General features: G+C 41.5%; 1 protein-coding gene across 2 annotated transcripts in view; it reads right to left on the bottom strand.

The window, feature by feature from the left end:
- LOC119653470 overlaps positions 1-12,900 on the bottom strand; it is a 33,523-nt gene extending 20,623 nt beyond the window's left edge. The window contains exons 1-4 of one of the 2 annotated variants that reach the window (XM_038058087.1): positions 12,240-12,900; positions 1,836-2,416; positions 1,652-1,776; positions 1,217-1,406 (exon numbers count right to left, since the gene is read on the bottom strand). In XM_038058087.1, coding sequence (XP_037914015.1) covers positions 1,217-1,406; positions 1,652-1,776; positions 1,836-2,416; positions 12,240-12,582 — 1,239 coding nt within the window. In that variant the 5' untranslated portion in view covers positions 12,583-12,900. The remainder of the gene's footprint in view (positions 1-1,216; positions 1,407-1,651; positions 1,777-1,835; positions 2,417-12,239) is intronic. The other variant, XM_038058088.1, reaches the window with a different exon arrangement.
- Between the last annotated feature and the right edge of the window lie 2,823 nt (positions 12,901-15,723).

Genomic DNA, 15,723 nt, shown 5'->3' with positions numbered 1-15,723 from the left:
TTTCCAAATTTGAGGCAAGGCAATGAAGCCGCTGTTAATGGTCGAGCAAAATCACGCTTGCTGCACCGTTGGTAGAAACGACACTTCCTAGTATACAAACTAATTAACCCCTTGAATGCCCTACCCGTTAATACTGAGAATTTTGGTTTTGTTGGTATTTATCTTCAGTTCGACTTTATTTGCCTCTTTCCAAATCCAGAGCCATTTGACCTGTCCATGATTCGGTGAGAGAGTAAACAGGTATCATCAACGTAGTCGAGTTTGAGGAAAGATGTCCATTGAATTCCTCCACGTCCTTCGGACGCACGCCACATACACTCCCTGTTGATACGGTCTAAAGCCTTCTCGAATCGATGAAGCGAAGATGCAAACTCCACGCATTATTCCAAAATAATCCGAGGGTGTTAATATGGCCAATGCAGAAGAATCCGGAGCGAAAACCTGCCTACTCTATCGATTAAACTTTAAAGGTGTTGACTTTGTGACGACCGAGAAGACCCCTCCAATTGTCACATTCAAGAGGAATGTACTTCTTTAAAATCTTACCAATCATACCCTGCTTCCACTCTCTGGGAAAAGTCTCGGATTCCCAGTGCATTCGTACGAGTGGAACTAGTAGACCGGCATCGGGATCCGGAAGGAAAACCTGCCTGCTTTCTGTCGATCAAACTCTGAAGGTGTTAACTTTGCGACAGGGAGGACAAATATCACACTCAGGAGGGATGTCATTCTTTGAAGTCTTAACAGTCAGCCCCTTCTTCCAATCTCTGGGAGAGGTCTCGAATTCACAACGTATCCGTACGAATGGAAGTAGTAGATCGGCAGAAGCTGCAACTGCGGCGATGAATAACCCTGCGGAGAGACCGTCCAGCCCAGCACCCCGACTCCATTTAAGGGTATTGATAGCTGAGATTATGTTCTTTTCAAAGATACTATATTTTTTGTAGAAGCAACGAAGCAGACAGAATCCTTGAAAACCATATGCCACGAAAAGATTTTTTTGACCTGGTCAGTAGATCAAAGACAAAATTTATATTTTGCAAAATTGATGCTCAAATGTAACTGGGTTGAAAAAAAACGTGGAACAAAGGGCTAACATATACGTTTTTTGTCCTAGTTTCATACATTTAATGAATACAACTATAAATTTATTCAAAATATTTGTGAAACAATTTGTTTATTAAACTTATTATGTAATTATACAATTAAAACTTACCTCACAAATATAGCCTCCGTCGCCACGCACGGATCCGGACGACATTCCACCAGAATTTCCCCTTTCTATGCTTCCAGTGTTTGCATCCGTTCCAATACATTCGTGGTGATACAAACAGAGGCATTTAACGCACTGAAGCTGTGGTATTGTTCCCATTGCTAAAACGCATTCTATGGAACATGGCTCTCCTCTGAAACCACAAAAGGCAGAAAAGGAAATATGCACAAAAATATTGTATGTTGTCACTACGCGCATAAATCAACTGACAATTTCAATGGAAATCATAAAAATAGAGTAAACCATTAACGATCAAATCGTCGGCATTCCAATAATCAGTTTCTTGGCTCAATCAAGTTGGAACAGATTAGTCCAAATGGATAAGGGGGAAAGGTAAGAAAGAGGAGAAAGTTTAGATATCCTGCAATCGTTACTTACTTCTTTTGTAATTTACTCGTCTTCGGGGTTGATTTAGACGATGCCTGGGACTTGTTCTCATTCTCATCAGACATTCGAGTTGTATGCAATGACCGCGGAGAGCTGATACTTGATGATTTAACCGCCTGAAATAAATGAATAGTTCAATTCAAACGTTTAAACATAAAAGGTTAATGTTACTTACTCGGGCAGGCGTCCATCCTTGTGGTGGTGGGCTGGCACCTTTCGGTCCTTTCGGTTTCGGGATTCTCTTGCCAAGTGTAACTTCAGCCGGGGCTGTTCTGGCAGTTGGTTTTGCGACACGAATCTTCTCTTCATCTAGACTCATACCAATAGGTTCCCGTGCAAATGTAAAATTTTCCAACTGCAGATCATGTGTCAAATGCAACTGAAGCTCAGTTCGGGTGCGAATCTTCTTTCCCATTGGTGTTATGTAGTAAACTTCACCCTTATCTTTGCTGATACCTGGTATAGCACGATATACAACTTCACGTTTCCACCCAAGTGCAAAAGGCTTTTTGTAGATGGGGTCTTTTATTGAGCGTTGTTTGGATGATGCTGAATGAGAGGCTGCATGTTTTTCTTCTATCCTGTCCTCGGGAACTTCAGATACATCGGGTGGCTTGTTCTCATCACCGGCTTCATCTAGTTCAGATTTTACTACTGATTTTAGCGTGTCTTCACTTGTACCGTGAGATTTAATCTGTTCGTGATCTTGTTCGCCTTCTGATGGTAATTCCTCTTTTATTCTTTTGTATGAATTTTCTGTAAAAAGATGTAAACATGGGAACTGTAATTTCACTAACTCATTACGGTGCAAATATAATTCAGAAGTGATGTGAATCAGGGTTCAACTTCCATTTGCTTATTGTTAAATATAAATTGGATAATATGACAAATCACTGGAATATGCGGATATAGACTGCTCCTCCAAACAGAAACGAAATTATCTTTGCCATCAACGCATTCAAACTATGTAAAACAAATCCTGGGAATCCGAATCTTTTCCAAGAAAGTTACCACTTTTCAGTGCGACAATTGAAAGGGTATTTACCCACACACAACCACATTAACACCTTTCGAATCATTGTGAAACAGTATGCAAACTTCCGATGCCTGTTCCATATCCTTTTTATCGATTTCGAGAAAACTTTGGACAGCCTCAACAAGTGTATGTACAGCATACTACCAAAAAATTAAAGAGTAGCGATGATCTCCGCAATGACTAGAAAGAAATTGACAAAATTGGTTGCGAAGCAAATTGTAAAAGACTTGAATGTTGCAGAAATGAGTATTTCCCTTCGAAGCGTTGAATGGATATTTGCAGAAAAAAATTTAAAATATCGGCACCCAACAAAAAACGCCCAAATTGATTCCATGCATGTTCAAAGAGCATCTAAAACCAAGTGCAACATCTCCTCCTAATGATCTGGACATTTTGTTAATCAAATAATGAATAGTGACCAATATTTGAAAGTTGTGTTACTACCCGAATGTGAACACACTAAGGGTTCAGAAGCACTTGCTTTTAACCGCATTGCCGGTTCACGGTGCGGCGACCTCTCAGACGAGGTTGGTTGCGCGGCTAGCCGCGACACGCGGTTGAAATAACTGGCGTTTGTCCAACCGGGGGGCGATTAGATTGCCGAACAATGCACAATCGATTCGCAAATAAAATGGACGCCATCATCATATATCATCGCCATACCAAAAATGCTTACTGTTAAAGAACAGATTGTTTCATCTGTGCTATATTTACTAGTGATATACAAGGATATCAAACTCCCTAGTCGTCATCACTTTTTAGGATGCTAATCGCTGCCGATTTTTCAACGAAACTTGAGAGAGACAATTCCCGCTTCTTCATTTATTCCCCCCTTTACCCTTGCGGGGTTGGGGTTCGAAGGTAAACCCAACCGTTTTTATATGAAAATAGCCCCACTTTAAGGTGTCATGACCTTTTAAGAGAGAAGACAAATACAATTCTTTAAATGGATCATCCTCTTTTCTTCCGAGTGTAGGGTTGAAAATTCAAAGTATACCGGTTATCCAAACGCGTAAATAGAGCAGTTGGGCTACCGTCCACAAACGAAGTGGACGCCTTTGATTTACCTTGTGCTATATATTTATATTACCGTTGAAAAGGACAAACGGAATGGAAGAAATATTGGATTCATCATTTCCTCTAAGCATGGCACGAATCTGATTAATTTGCAATTTGTTTTCAAGAACTGAGAAAATACTAGAAACAATTTTTGGATTATGTGAGAATGAGTGTAGCGCCATTTGATGAAATGTACAGAAATTATCTGAAACCATCAAACGACAAAAAACAAAATCTGATATGTTACAGAGCTGCATGCGACGTGTGCTCTGGATTGCGGATAATGACGTGGCCCAATGGGTCATGCCATCGCAGGTTAATCTTGTTAATAGCCACGAACAAATAAAATGTTTCTACTTTGTGTTGTGTTTGCTTTTCTGTATTCATTCTTTCCTTTAGGGGGAGTAAACCGCCTTAAAAAATCCGTAATCCGGGGTGAAGGGTGTTTCAGCGACTCTGCAACTTTGGGGCTCTGTTGCAGAGTTAACTGCTTCTCCAATACTCGTGGGAACTAATAGGGGACATTAATTTAAATAATTTTAATTGGATCCCAGGAACACGAAGACAGTACCAAACACGGTTAAGAGTCCCTCAACAACATCAGAGCTACTCTTTGCCCCTGGACCTTGTGCCGTGCAAACAAGGCACAATTTTGTGATTATTTTTTAACGACACAGTTAAAATCTATTTATTAAAGCCAATGATACATTAAGATATGGCATCCGAAGAATTTTGTGTAATATTTTCATGAAGAAATATTAAAAAAATAAGGTAATGGTTCTCCCATCTAATGGGAAACACCTCTCCTGTCTACGACGAATCCTAAGTTCTTTAGTCTGTTTTCCAATTCCCGGCCCCGCTCGGCTTATCACGCCTATTCATGGGCGCTTGATGATGATTGTCGTGCCTTACATAAAGATTAATAATAATATAATTGATTCGAACTCTCATTGTTTTGCGTAAAAACTCCAACACATCCCTCCGGAAAGGCATCTTTGCCCAAATTTGCATAGATAGGCTTGATGGCATCCAAAACCTCCTTGGGATGCCATTATCACAGTATACATAGTCCAGTCATTAAAGCTTTTAACCTTCGAATTTTTTCAGCCAAGACTGAATTTTTAATATAAAAATCATTATTGATTGACAAAACCTGGTTTTCTCATATAAATTGAAAGTAAGTCAAATCGTTTGAGAATACAGAAGATTCTCAAAGGATTTGTAGAGTAGAGTAGATTCTCAAAGGATTTATCCATCGCAATAAATTCTGAAAATTTGATGGATAATAGTAGTTTCAGAGAAAAGCGTGATTTACCCCAAAAAAACTAAAACTAATGGTAGAAATAGTAATAGTAAAGTCTGCACTTTTCCATTTCGCCACAAAAAAATGGTAAACAACCTTAAAAAATCGGCTTCACGTGGAATGACCTCCTTAAATACTAGTCTTATAGCATACATTTTGCTTAATTTTAACTTCTACCCATTTTTTCGACATACATCCGATAACCCGGAATTTTTGATATTCTGGCAGGTTTCATGGCATGGATTAAAAGAAGTTTACTCTATTTACAGTTTTCTTTAATCCACATTCGACAGAGCCTTCCTCGATAACACAAGTTTCCAAATTCAGATCAACTTTTGGACCCAAGCAAAGGAGAACGATTTTTAATGTTATTTGATGCCCTAAACTCAGATCTTCAATTCGTGCCTAAATTGGTCCTAGTTTTCGAGTTCGCACCAGCTGACCCCGTTGCATTAAACATCTTTTGGACCTTGGTTTTGTACTGTGATTGTACTTTGAAACGTGTGAAAATGCAGAGAAAAGATTGCAAAGTCGATTCAAAGTGTTTTTGTTGCGTTTGAAGATGTTATATACTCGAAAATAGTGGAAAAACCATGATAAATGCACTCAATGATGCGTATTTGCAGTACTTTGGTTTTACTAAAGAAAACACTGACAACCCATGGGTACCGAAATTTGTTGTAAATTTGTAATTTGTGGCGATCTACAGGTTGAGTATTAACTGTACTCGAATTTCAAGATATATATTAATTGATTTGCATATTTACTACAGGTTATTGGTTTGGCAATTTGGAATTATGAAATTTTCTGTTTTTTATGTCTGTGCGACAGCCGTGCCGTTGATAATCATTATCTGAGAAAGGTGTGGCCGAGTGGTATCCACAAAACGTGTTCTCTGTACCACTTGGATGTTTTATTGCCATTTCTTCACATTAAACTTGTCCTTATTAAGAACTCTGTCAAAGTACTCAATCGCGAAGGACCGGCTTTCTAGTAATTAATCCAGTCGTTTCCGAAATTGTCATATGCAAAAATCGAAGAAGCAATATTTGCCGGACCTGAAATTAATGGCTGATGCAAAGTTTACAAAATGTTTAACGTCTGATAAAACAGAAGAATGGACATCGTTTAAGAGTGTTGATCACGGTTACAAGCGAGTAATCGACAATTTTTTTGCAAAATTACCACAAGATTGGAGGCAAAATGTCTCTCAAGATACATTTTCTGTATTTACATATTGATTGAGTAACGGTCAAGGAGAGCGGCTACGAAAGGCAATACCAAGGCTTTTGGGACTAAGGCATGATGAGCAACTACTGTTGGACCCTAATGCGTGAAACAGATCCCAAGCATATAAAAGAATCAGTTCAATATTTTGTTTAAGGATTGAAGGATCCTAGGATCACATCCGCTTGATGTCGAACCGGACCAAGTGGAAAGCAACTTACTCCCTCTTTTTTTCGCCCACGGACCCCTCGTTTAGAGCTTAGCACCCAAACTTCAACAATATTAGGCGAAGATGGCCTTACGGTTTCTCACTAGAGGATTCAAAATCAGCGAGCCGTTTCCGTCACGCTGCTCCCAGCGTCTGACGAGTTGCCTCCGCCGTAAAGACATCTTCACCTAATATTGGGTTGGGGAAAAAGTAATGTCGTATTTGTGATCGAACTTTAACTTGTTGTCATTTAGAAGGCAACTCCATTATCCCCCTCTTATAAAACCCCCCCTCCTTATTAGCAAAAAACTCAGACAGCCAGTTTTCGCAAGCCTCTTTTGAGGAGAACTTAGTAGCACCAAGAGCATTTTGCACTTGCAGTCCGGACTATACGATGAGTGTAATAGGACATACCATTCGAGCTCCCGTAGCTTCTGGCGGGTCATCAAAGATGTGTGAGGCCGAGTGTTGTCCTGGTGGAACAGAATACTATTCCTATTGACCAATCCTGGCCGCTTCTGGTCAATCGGCTGCTTCAAACGGTCGAGTTGCTCACAATAGAGGACCGAATTGAGGGTCTGGCCATAGTTGAGCAGCTCATAGTGGATGACTCCCTTCCAATCCCACCAAACACACAGCAAAACTTTCCTGGCCGTCAATCGGGGCTAGGCAATAGTTTGGGCCGGCTCGCCGTGCTTCGACCACGATCTTTTTCGCTTCAGATTTTCGTACGTGATCCACTTTTCATCACGTCACCATACACTTCAAAAATGGGTCGAATTCGTTCCGTTTCAGCAGTGCATCGCAGGCGTTGATTCAGTCGAAAAGATTTTTTTGCGTCAACTCGTGTGGCACCCAAATATCCAGCTTTTTTTGTAATCCAACCTTCTGCTAATGGTTCCAAACGATTTTATGGTCTATACCCAGTTCCTGGCCAATCGAGCGAATGCTCATATGCCGATCTACTTGGATGATTTCGACGTTTTTATCGATTTCTACGACGATTGGCCTACCAGTACGGGGTGTATCTTCGACATCCACTACACCAGAACGAAATCGATCGAACCAACGCTCTGCTGTGCGAATCGTTACAGTTTCAGACCCTTAAACTTCACAAATTTTTTTGGTCGCCTTCGTTGCATGTTTACCTTTCAAGTAGTAAAAGTGTAAAATATAACGAATTTCTTCCTTGGTGGACTCCATCTTTGACGCGCTATAACTTGACACTGAAACGTACGATCATAAAACTGTCAAAGAGACACCTGTAGCCCAGATTGTCGTCTTCAAATCGCCTTATAGTATGACCCGATGCGATAAGTACAACACAAGATATGTTTAAGTGTCGCTATCTATTGACAAAATACGACATTACTTTTTCCCCAACCTAATATTAATCAGTCCAACTTCCACTCATCTCTGATTTATACTTTTTCATTCAATAAATGACCGGTAATGATTAAAAATAGTAAAATAATAAATTGGTTGAATATTTCGAAAACTAGAAGCAATTTAAAACAAGTCTGAATACCGGAACCTCGGCGCTTCATGTAAAAGGTTTTGTGTTCGTCTTATGTGAGCAAGTCTCTACGCCCGTTTTTTCATTCGAATATAGCTAAGAATGCAAAATATTCCGTCATATATTGCCAAATGAAAGACATAACTATTCTGCACAAAATTGATCTAACGCACTTTACCCTGTGCACGGAAGCATACATACGCCCATATTGAATACTGCTCGCAAATTTCATTAGCAGATACGTATACACATACATGCCTCTCTCCAGTAATTAAAATTGATATCCAAATAACTAAAAACAACTGAAAAAAAGAAAAGCGAAACAGTCGATAACCGGTCTAGACCTGCCTTAGTAAGGAACTCCAGACACTCCGGTTTTGTGCCGAGGTCTACCAATTCGATATCCCCATCTTAGACAGGGTCGGCCTCGTCCTCTTTTTCTGGCCTTATAGACTTTCCGAGCTGGATCATCTTCATCCATATGGTTAAGTGACCCACCCACCGCATCCTGTGAGCCGGATTTTATCCACAACCATGATATGATGATAACGTCATACACACCCTAGAATGCAATAAATTTACGTGAAATGCAATGCTTTGTTAGTAATAATTACATTGCATTCAAATTTTCCAGGATTATGTCCTATATTATCACCTATGTTGGCATCAAATTTTGTAGGACAAATTTAATGGACGTTTTCGGGTAAATTTCCAAAATATTATTAACTTTATTTGTGGAAATATCGGAACGGGATCTATTTTGAGGCCTAGATTTTGTAGGGATACATCACTGTGATTTGTTTTGTCAGATTTTTCGGTTGGGTGGGTTCTGGGAACGAGAACTTTTTCACTTGTTGGGGCACACATTTTGAGCCTTCACTCCCCTATGTTTCACCTAATGTCAGAAATAAGACCAATAGTAAAATACTAATCGAGCCCTTTCATTTGATACCCCACATGGCCATATTTTGTGAAAAAGTCCACCCCCCACCCCTTCGAATATAGGGGGAGAGCCTTTGAACTCAACACAAAATGGCGCTACTCGTTTCATGTAAAGGGACACATAGATCACATGTTCTCACTAAATTTCGTAACAATCAGTCCAGCAGTTTCCGAGTAAATCGGGTGTGACAGACAGACAGACATTGAATCGATTTTGATAAGGCTTTGTTTTACACAATATCCCAAATTACCTTATAAACAGCTTTTGGTTGATCAGGTCCAAAACCGTGTATACTTGTGTAATTAAAAGCATAGCATATGTACGCATTCATCATTGCGTATCCGCTACAAGACAGCTTCGTGGTTTTTTGTTTTAGATTTTTCGGTTGTGTGTGTTCGCGTTCACAGTTTCCACCTTAACCCCCAAATTTCGTGCCAATTGGTACAACGATTTGTCAGAAAACTACGTATGACGAACAGCCAATGAACTGATTTAAATAAGCTTTTGTTTAAACACAAAAACCTTAAAAGAATTGGGAATTGGGGCTTTCAAACGCCGTGCCGGATATCCGTTGACTGCAACTTGGAAAAAGTGAAATGGAAAAATGCATTTATCTTGTGATGACGCACGCTACTAACTTGCTCAGAAAAATCTTGCTTTCAATGAAAAAATATTTCCAAAGCAAGGAAATTTTAGCAAGTAGAGTGTATGCACGATTATCTGAGGAATCATGTGAGCTGATTCCACGATTCGAAAAGGATCCCCGGAGAGTCATAGTTTGGTAAAATGTCTCTTACGATGGGTTCATTGATTTGAATTTCCGAGAGCAAGGGCTCAAAATATCCATTAAGTTTACCAAGAAACCGTTTCGTGAACCACGCGATCGCGTACTTTCCAGCATGACTGGCGTCGACTCACAAAGCTAAAACGATCCAAACTAGGCTGAAAACGATTTGCCAGCATTCATTTATTAGAAGAATGGCCCTCTGGAAGTCCTGATTTTAACCCGCTGGATTACAGATTGTGGATAGTTTTGAAGGACATGATTTGCCATGGAAGATGCCATAGTATTGATTTTATTAGGATAGCTTTGTTTCGTACTGTAGCCAATTTTTAAATAGAGGCGGTACGTACGACAATTGATGATTTGCCAGTTCGACTTAAGCCGTGCGTGAAGACCAAACGTAGACATTTCGAAAGAATATTTGCTTTTTGTTTACAATATATATCAATAAATACGTAACAAAATGGTTCGAAAGCATTCATTATTCTTAATTTTACAGCATAAAATACAGGATGCGGCAGCATAACTTCCTTTTTTGCGCGCCACTCAGTTAGTTGATGTCATAGCGGAGCGCTAGTGGTCTCGTTCAAGAGGGGATAGTGTAAAGTGTTGTCCCGACACCGTTCAGTCGCCATCATGCGTTGGAATAGTGAGGAGCGTGCCTTTGCCGTTGAGATTTACTTTTCAAGCGGATGTTCGGTTATTGCAACACAGCGTGCATTTCGGAATCGCTTTAATTTAGCCCCGTTGGCTCCCGTCCCAGACCGCAAATCAATTGTTACATGGTTCACTACATTCAGACAAACTGCAAGTGCGACAAAAGGAAGAACTGGAGTCCCTCGGCCCGTTAGATCACCTGAGAACATTGAAGCAGTGAGAGCGTCAATGTTGCGATCGCCATGGCGTTCTGCGCGCAAACACGCATCTGCCATAGGACTATCCGATCGTTCTGTGAGAAGAATTCTTCGTGATGATCTTCATTTTCATCCCTATAAGATGGCGATAGTGCAGGAACTTTCAGAACGTGACTTCAATTCTCGGATGAACGCGTGTGAGCTTCTTCTTGATGTCGTTCCCGAGGGTGCTATTGTTTTTTTAGCGATGAAGCCCATTTTCATTTGTGTGGGTCGGTTAACAAACAAAACATGCGCTACTGGGCTGACACCAACCCTCGAGAATTGCATCAAAAGCCTTTGCATTCACCCAAAGTCACAGTGTGGTGTGCAATTTCCTCAGCTGGAATTATTGGTCCCTGGTTTTTTGAGGAAAATGAGATAACAGTGACAGTGAATTCGGACCGGTATGTAAACATGCTACAGAATTTTTTTTCCCACGGCTAGAAAATTTGGATTTGGGGGACACTTGGTTCCAACAAGACGGTGCAACAGCACACACTTCAAGAGCATCGATGGCTGTTTTGAGGGAAGACTTTCCAGAGCGCCTTATCTCAATTAGAGGCGATTTGGAATGGCCGGCACGCTCTCCCGATCTGTCCCCTTGTGATTTTTTTCTATGGGGTTTTTTGAAATCCCGTGTTTATGTGAACCGTCCAAGAACCCTACAAGATTTGAAGACCAACATCCAAGAAGAAATTGCCAACATAACACCTGCTATGCTAACAAGAGTCATGACAAACGCCAGAAATCAGTTTACGCAATGTATGGAGAATGGGGGACGTCACCTAACAGATTTGATCTTCAAAACAATGTAAATAAAAACTTTAGACATGTACCTACATTATAAAAAATAAATCAATATTTTCCGATGGATACAATAGTTTTTATTGAATTTTGAAAAAAGGAAGTTATGCTGCCGCACCTTGTACTTCTTGCATTTATATCCCTACTAGGTAGCATTTAAAAAAAGAAGAAAAAATTTCAACTTCCCAAACATGCGACGATATGACTGTCTTGAGGACATCATTTTCTATACAAGTAAACAACTGTGGCCAGGATCACACCTGATTGCAAAACAATAACTATCGATAAATTATAAAGTCCCGAAATTGCTCCACCAATACTCTGCGAAAGTCCGCTCTTTCAAGCAGAAAAACCTTCAAGAAAACCCATATTTGTGCTAACTCACAGTTTACCGCTTTCATATTAATAACTTCTAATCTACCGGCAATTGCCGACTTCCACCCCCTCCAGTGCGGGAGAGCGACACGTTTAAAATTTTATATAGCGCGAGCTTGATCCGCATTTCTAGGAAGAGAAAAAAAACTGAATCCTTCTTGTCCCAATTAGCGAAAAGCGAAATATTTAATTCTACAACTCTGATTAAAAACAGCTTAATCGTCCCCTGCTAGGCCTAAATATTCATATCTGACTTTCATTATATTCTGAGATGAAATAATAAAATTACGTGCCTTCTCTCGCATGTGAAGTAGCGACTCCCAAAGAACGAACTCTGCATACTTTGAACCTGATTGCGAACTACCAATAATCAGCAGAAACTACTATTTATCAGCCTAAATGGGAGCAAACGATTAAATCGGACTTACCACTCGAATCACCATTGCATTCGTCGAAGCCGGCGAAATCCTCCTCGTCGCTCGACCAGTCCAAAATAGATCTCCTCCGCTTCAAGGGCACCGGTGCCGGTATACCGTGTTTGGGGTTGCTATCAATTCCTGCATTAACCGGTGCGAAATCAACTGCTTCCTGTGGTGATTCTTTCTTGGCTACTTTCGCCGACTCCCTGCTGTCTTCGTCGGAGGTAACAGTGAGCGCCAGCCGTCCCGAAGTATTGTCGGGTTGGTCGCCCTCTTCAACTAGCGACGTACCAGTCGCCGCTGGCGCTGCTTCCACTATATCTTGCTCCAATTCATCCATTTGCGAATCCATGTCTTTTCCGGAAAACGCCTCTCAGTGAAATTTGTCCACTTTCGTCCCCTTATCGATAACGGAGAAGCCAAAACTTTGACAAACCGACCTTTTAGGTTATGTTAGATGAAATAGCCGCGGCGGCAAAGAAAAGCAGTGGAAATTCAATAGTTGGCCACTTTATATATTGCACAAATTTATACGTAATGAAACGCTGCCCGATTTATTTGAAAGATTCACATCCACGCAAATAATAAACAAAAGCGACGCTAAGGCGCCACACACCATTCAGCACAACACTCGACGTCTCTCCGCTTTCTTCGAAAACAAACGCGTTTGCTACATGACAGATCTCCAAAAGTCTCCAAGAGAGACGATATCTAACAGATGGTTGCTGCCCCGGGAAAACTAGCGTTATTTGGTTTGGCTTAGAAAATACAAATCAACACCAAATTACTAAATACAAAACTGCGGAATAACCGTTTATTCATAACTACAAACTGAGAATTGATTGACTCAAATTATAAAAGCGAGTATACCTGTTTGGAACTAGATAACTTTGCAATAACGCCGCCAAGTGGTTTGCGACTTTGCTGAAAACAATGTTGGGCTTTTTTCTATTGGCAGAAAAAAAGATTGGAAAGTACAAACTGAATTTTAATATCAGTTTGAAATTGTAACTAGAATGACTATATCATCTTATGCATCATTATGACAGCAAAGCTTCAGTTAACGGAAACAGCTTAAAAACCGCAATTTGTTTTACTCCCTTATTTTCACCCCATCTTTTCTTTCGTTTTTAATACACGGAGGTGTTAAAAAATCTTAGAAAGACATCCATTCTAGCTCTTAGGTGTGAACGTGAAAGCTGGCGTGGATGTAGTTAAGTCCTTGAAGGTTTAACGTGAGCACCTGTCTTGCGACTTAATCCCACGGTCTTCCTAAGACACGGATCGATTTTGTGACCAAAATCAAAGCCCCGCTAAGACAAGCAACAACGGTACCAGTCTATACCAAGTGCATGGCTTAGCATTCATACTGGTGGATGCAAGACATATCTAAATCTCTATCGAACTAAGGAGTACGGCACCCATGTTGAAACGCAACACCACGCCGAGGCCCGAAGGTCTCTTCTCGCTTGAGCATAACCACAACCCCCATGAAACTCCTACTAGGGGACCAACCGCAAACAGCCGAGCTGCACTCACATACCACGGGAGTTCACCCGAAGTATGAGGGTCCAGGGGCTATCCCAGTTCCCATGGTACCAGTATACCCCTGGTAAGGTTTCGTGACCAATTTGCCACTTCAGATGAGTCCCCGTGCAGACTTGGGTCTGATCGCCCTGATTAGGCCTTTGGAGCATTCGCCTACTGAATCACGGCCGGCAAACCAAAGTGATTACAGCGTCTCCCGGAGCCACCACTATGGAGGTTCTCCTCGGCCACTTGGTTTTGGTTTGGCCGATAGGGTTGCCGCCCCATCTTCCTCGCCGCCACCTCTGAGCACCAGCGTAGATGTAGTGTGGGATTCGCACCCAGTAAAAAAAGCAACCACACCTCTCTCCTGCCTTTGCCGCACGGGACCACCGTTTGGGCATTACTTCGAGGGCCGATTTGCAGTAGGACTTCATGTTTCTAAACTATGCAGTTTTCCACTTTTTTGCTTCCTTCAGCAACTCCATTCTGTCTTTAGGGTACAGCCTCTCCATTTCTTTGTACTCTTCTTGCGCGTGCTTCTCTTAGGGGGTTTGGGGTTTTGAGTTTGTATCCGCACAATTGTGTGAATGCCCGAAGTTCAGTTTGCCTTCGACCTGAGCATTTCCAGGATTAAGTTTTGGGGGTTCACACCAACTCCCAAGGCCTCACTCAGGCTTCTTCCCTCCTCCCGGAATTTCGGGCACTCAAACAGCACATGTACCGGGCCTTCTCGGATCCCACGACATCTGTAACAATCCGGGGAATCATCCACACCGATGCGATGCAGATACGTTCGGTAGCAACCTTCGCATCCAGTGAGAAACTGCGTGAGGTGATCGTTCACCTCCCCGTGTCGTCGGTCAAGCTATTCCCTAATATCAGGAATAAACTTGTATGTCCACCGACCCTTGGACCACTCATCCCATTGTCGTTGCCAGAGTCCATGCGATTACTCTTTTGCCGTTTGTCGGTGATCTGCTTCCGTTGCTGATGGACCCGCCTGCCTCCTACTATACAGGCATCGCATCTCCCTCGCCAACAGGTCAATTCCTGCGATTACGAACACTACATCATCCGAACTAGATCGAAATGTGCTGCATACTCCAGCGCAATCACAAGATAAGCAAAATTCATCTTCCTCCGGTTCTATACGTTTTCCAAAGCCTTCGCTTATACAGGTGACGCGTACAACAATATGGACCGCACGACCCCAGCTATTAGCAGCCTGCTACACCCCCACCTACGTTCGCATCGTCCTCGCAAGGGCCGTGGTGGCCTTTGCAGCTTTTTCAGAAGCGTACAATATATGCCATTTCAAGCTCAGTCTGGCATCTAGAGTCACGCGAAGGTATTTATTGGTCGGCTTTGAGACGATCATATGGCTTCCAATCGCAGACTGATCGTATTTCTTTTCCTGCGATTTGTAATGAGGATTGCCTCCGTTTTTTCCTCTGCCAGGCTCAGTCCGGTCCCCCCAAGCTAGCACCACGGAAGAAGGTGAAGCACTTGAGGAATGAAAACATGTACGTGGCTACACCACTAGGTGCGGTGATGTTCGCAGAAATCTGTGTACCAGGTGGTAATCAAATAAGCGAGAGAGATTTCAACGAAACTTGTCCCACCCATAAAAATACGAAGGCGAAAAAAAAAGAAATCTGCAATCTCTAACCTCTCCATGGGAATTGACAAAATGTCAGAGAGACAAAGTTGAAAGTTGCAACGAAGTATTTATTTTACAATCAAGGATTTCGCGATGGGCTCCTCCACTTGGAGTACACTGATGAAGCTGCCTTAATGGAAGAAACCACATCAAGATGTTTTCAGAAGCGAATTTGATTATTACATAAATCGTTAATTTAGCTATTCCACAATAATAATAATAATAATAATCGTTGGCACAACAATCCATATTGGATCAGGGCCTTGAAGTGTGTTAGAGCACTTCATTCAAGATCGTAGCGGT

This window comes from Hermetia illucens, chromosome 4 (assembly GCF_905115235.1).
Source record: "Hermetia illucens chromosome 4, iHerIll2.2.curated.20191125, whole genome shotgun sequence".
In the NCBI taxonomy this organism is placed as follows: domain Eukaryota; kingdom Metazoa; phylum Arthropoda; class Insecta; order Diptera; family Stratiomyidae; genus Hermetia; species Hermetia illucens.
This window is presented reverse-complemented; position numbering and strand designations above follow the sequence as displayed.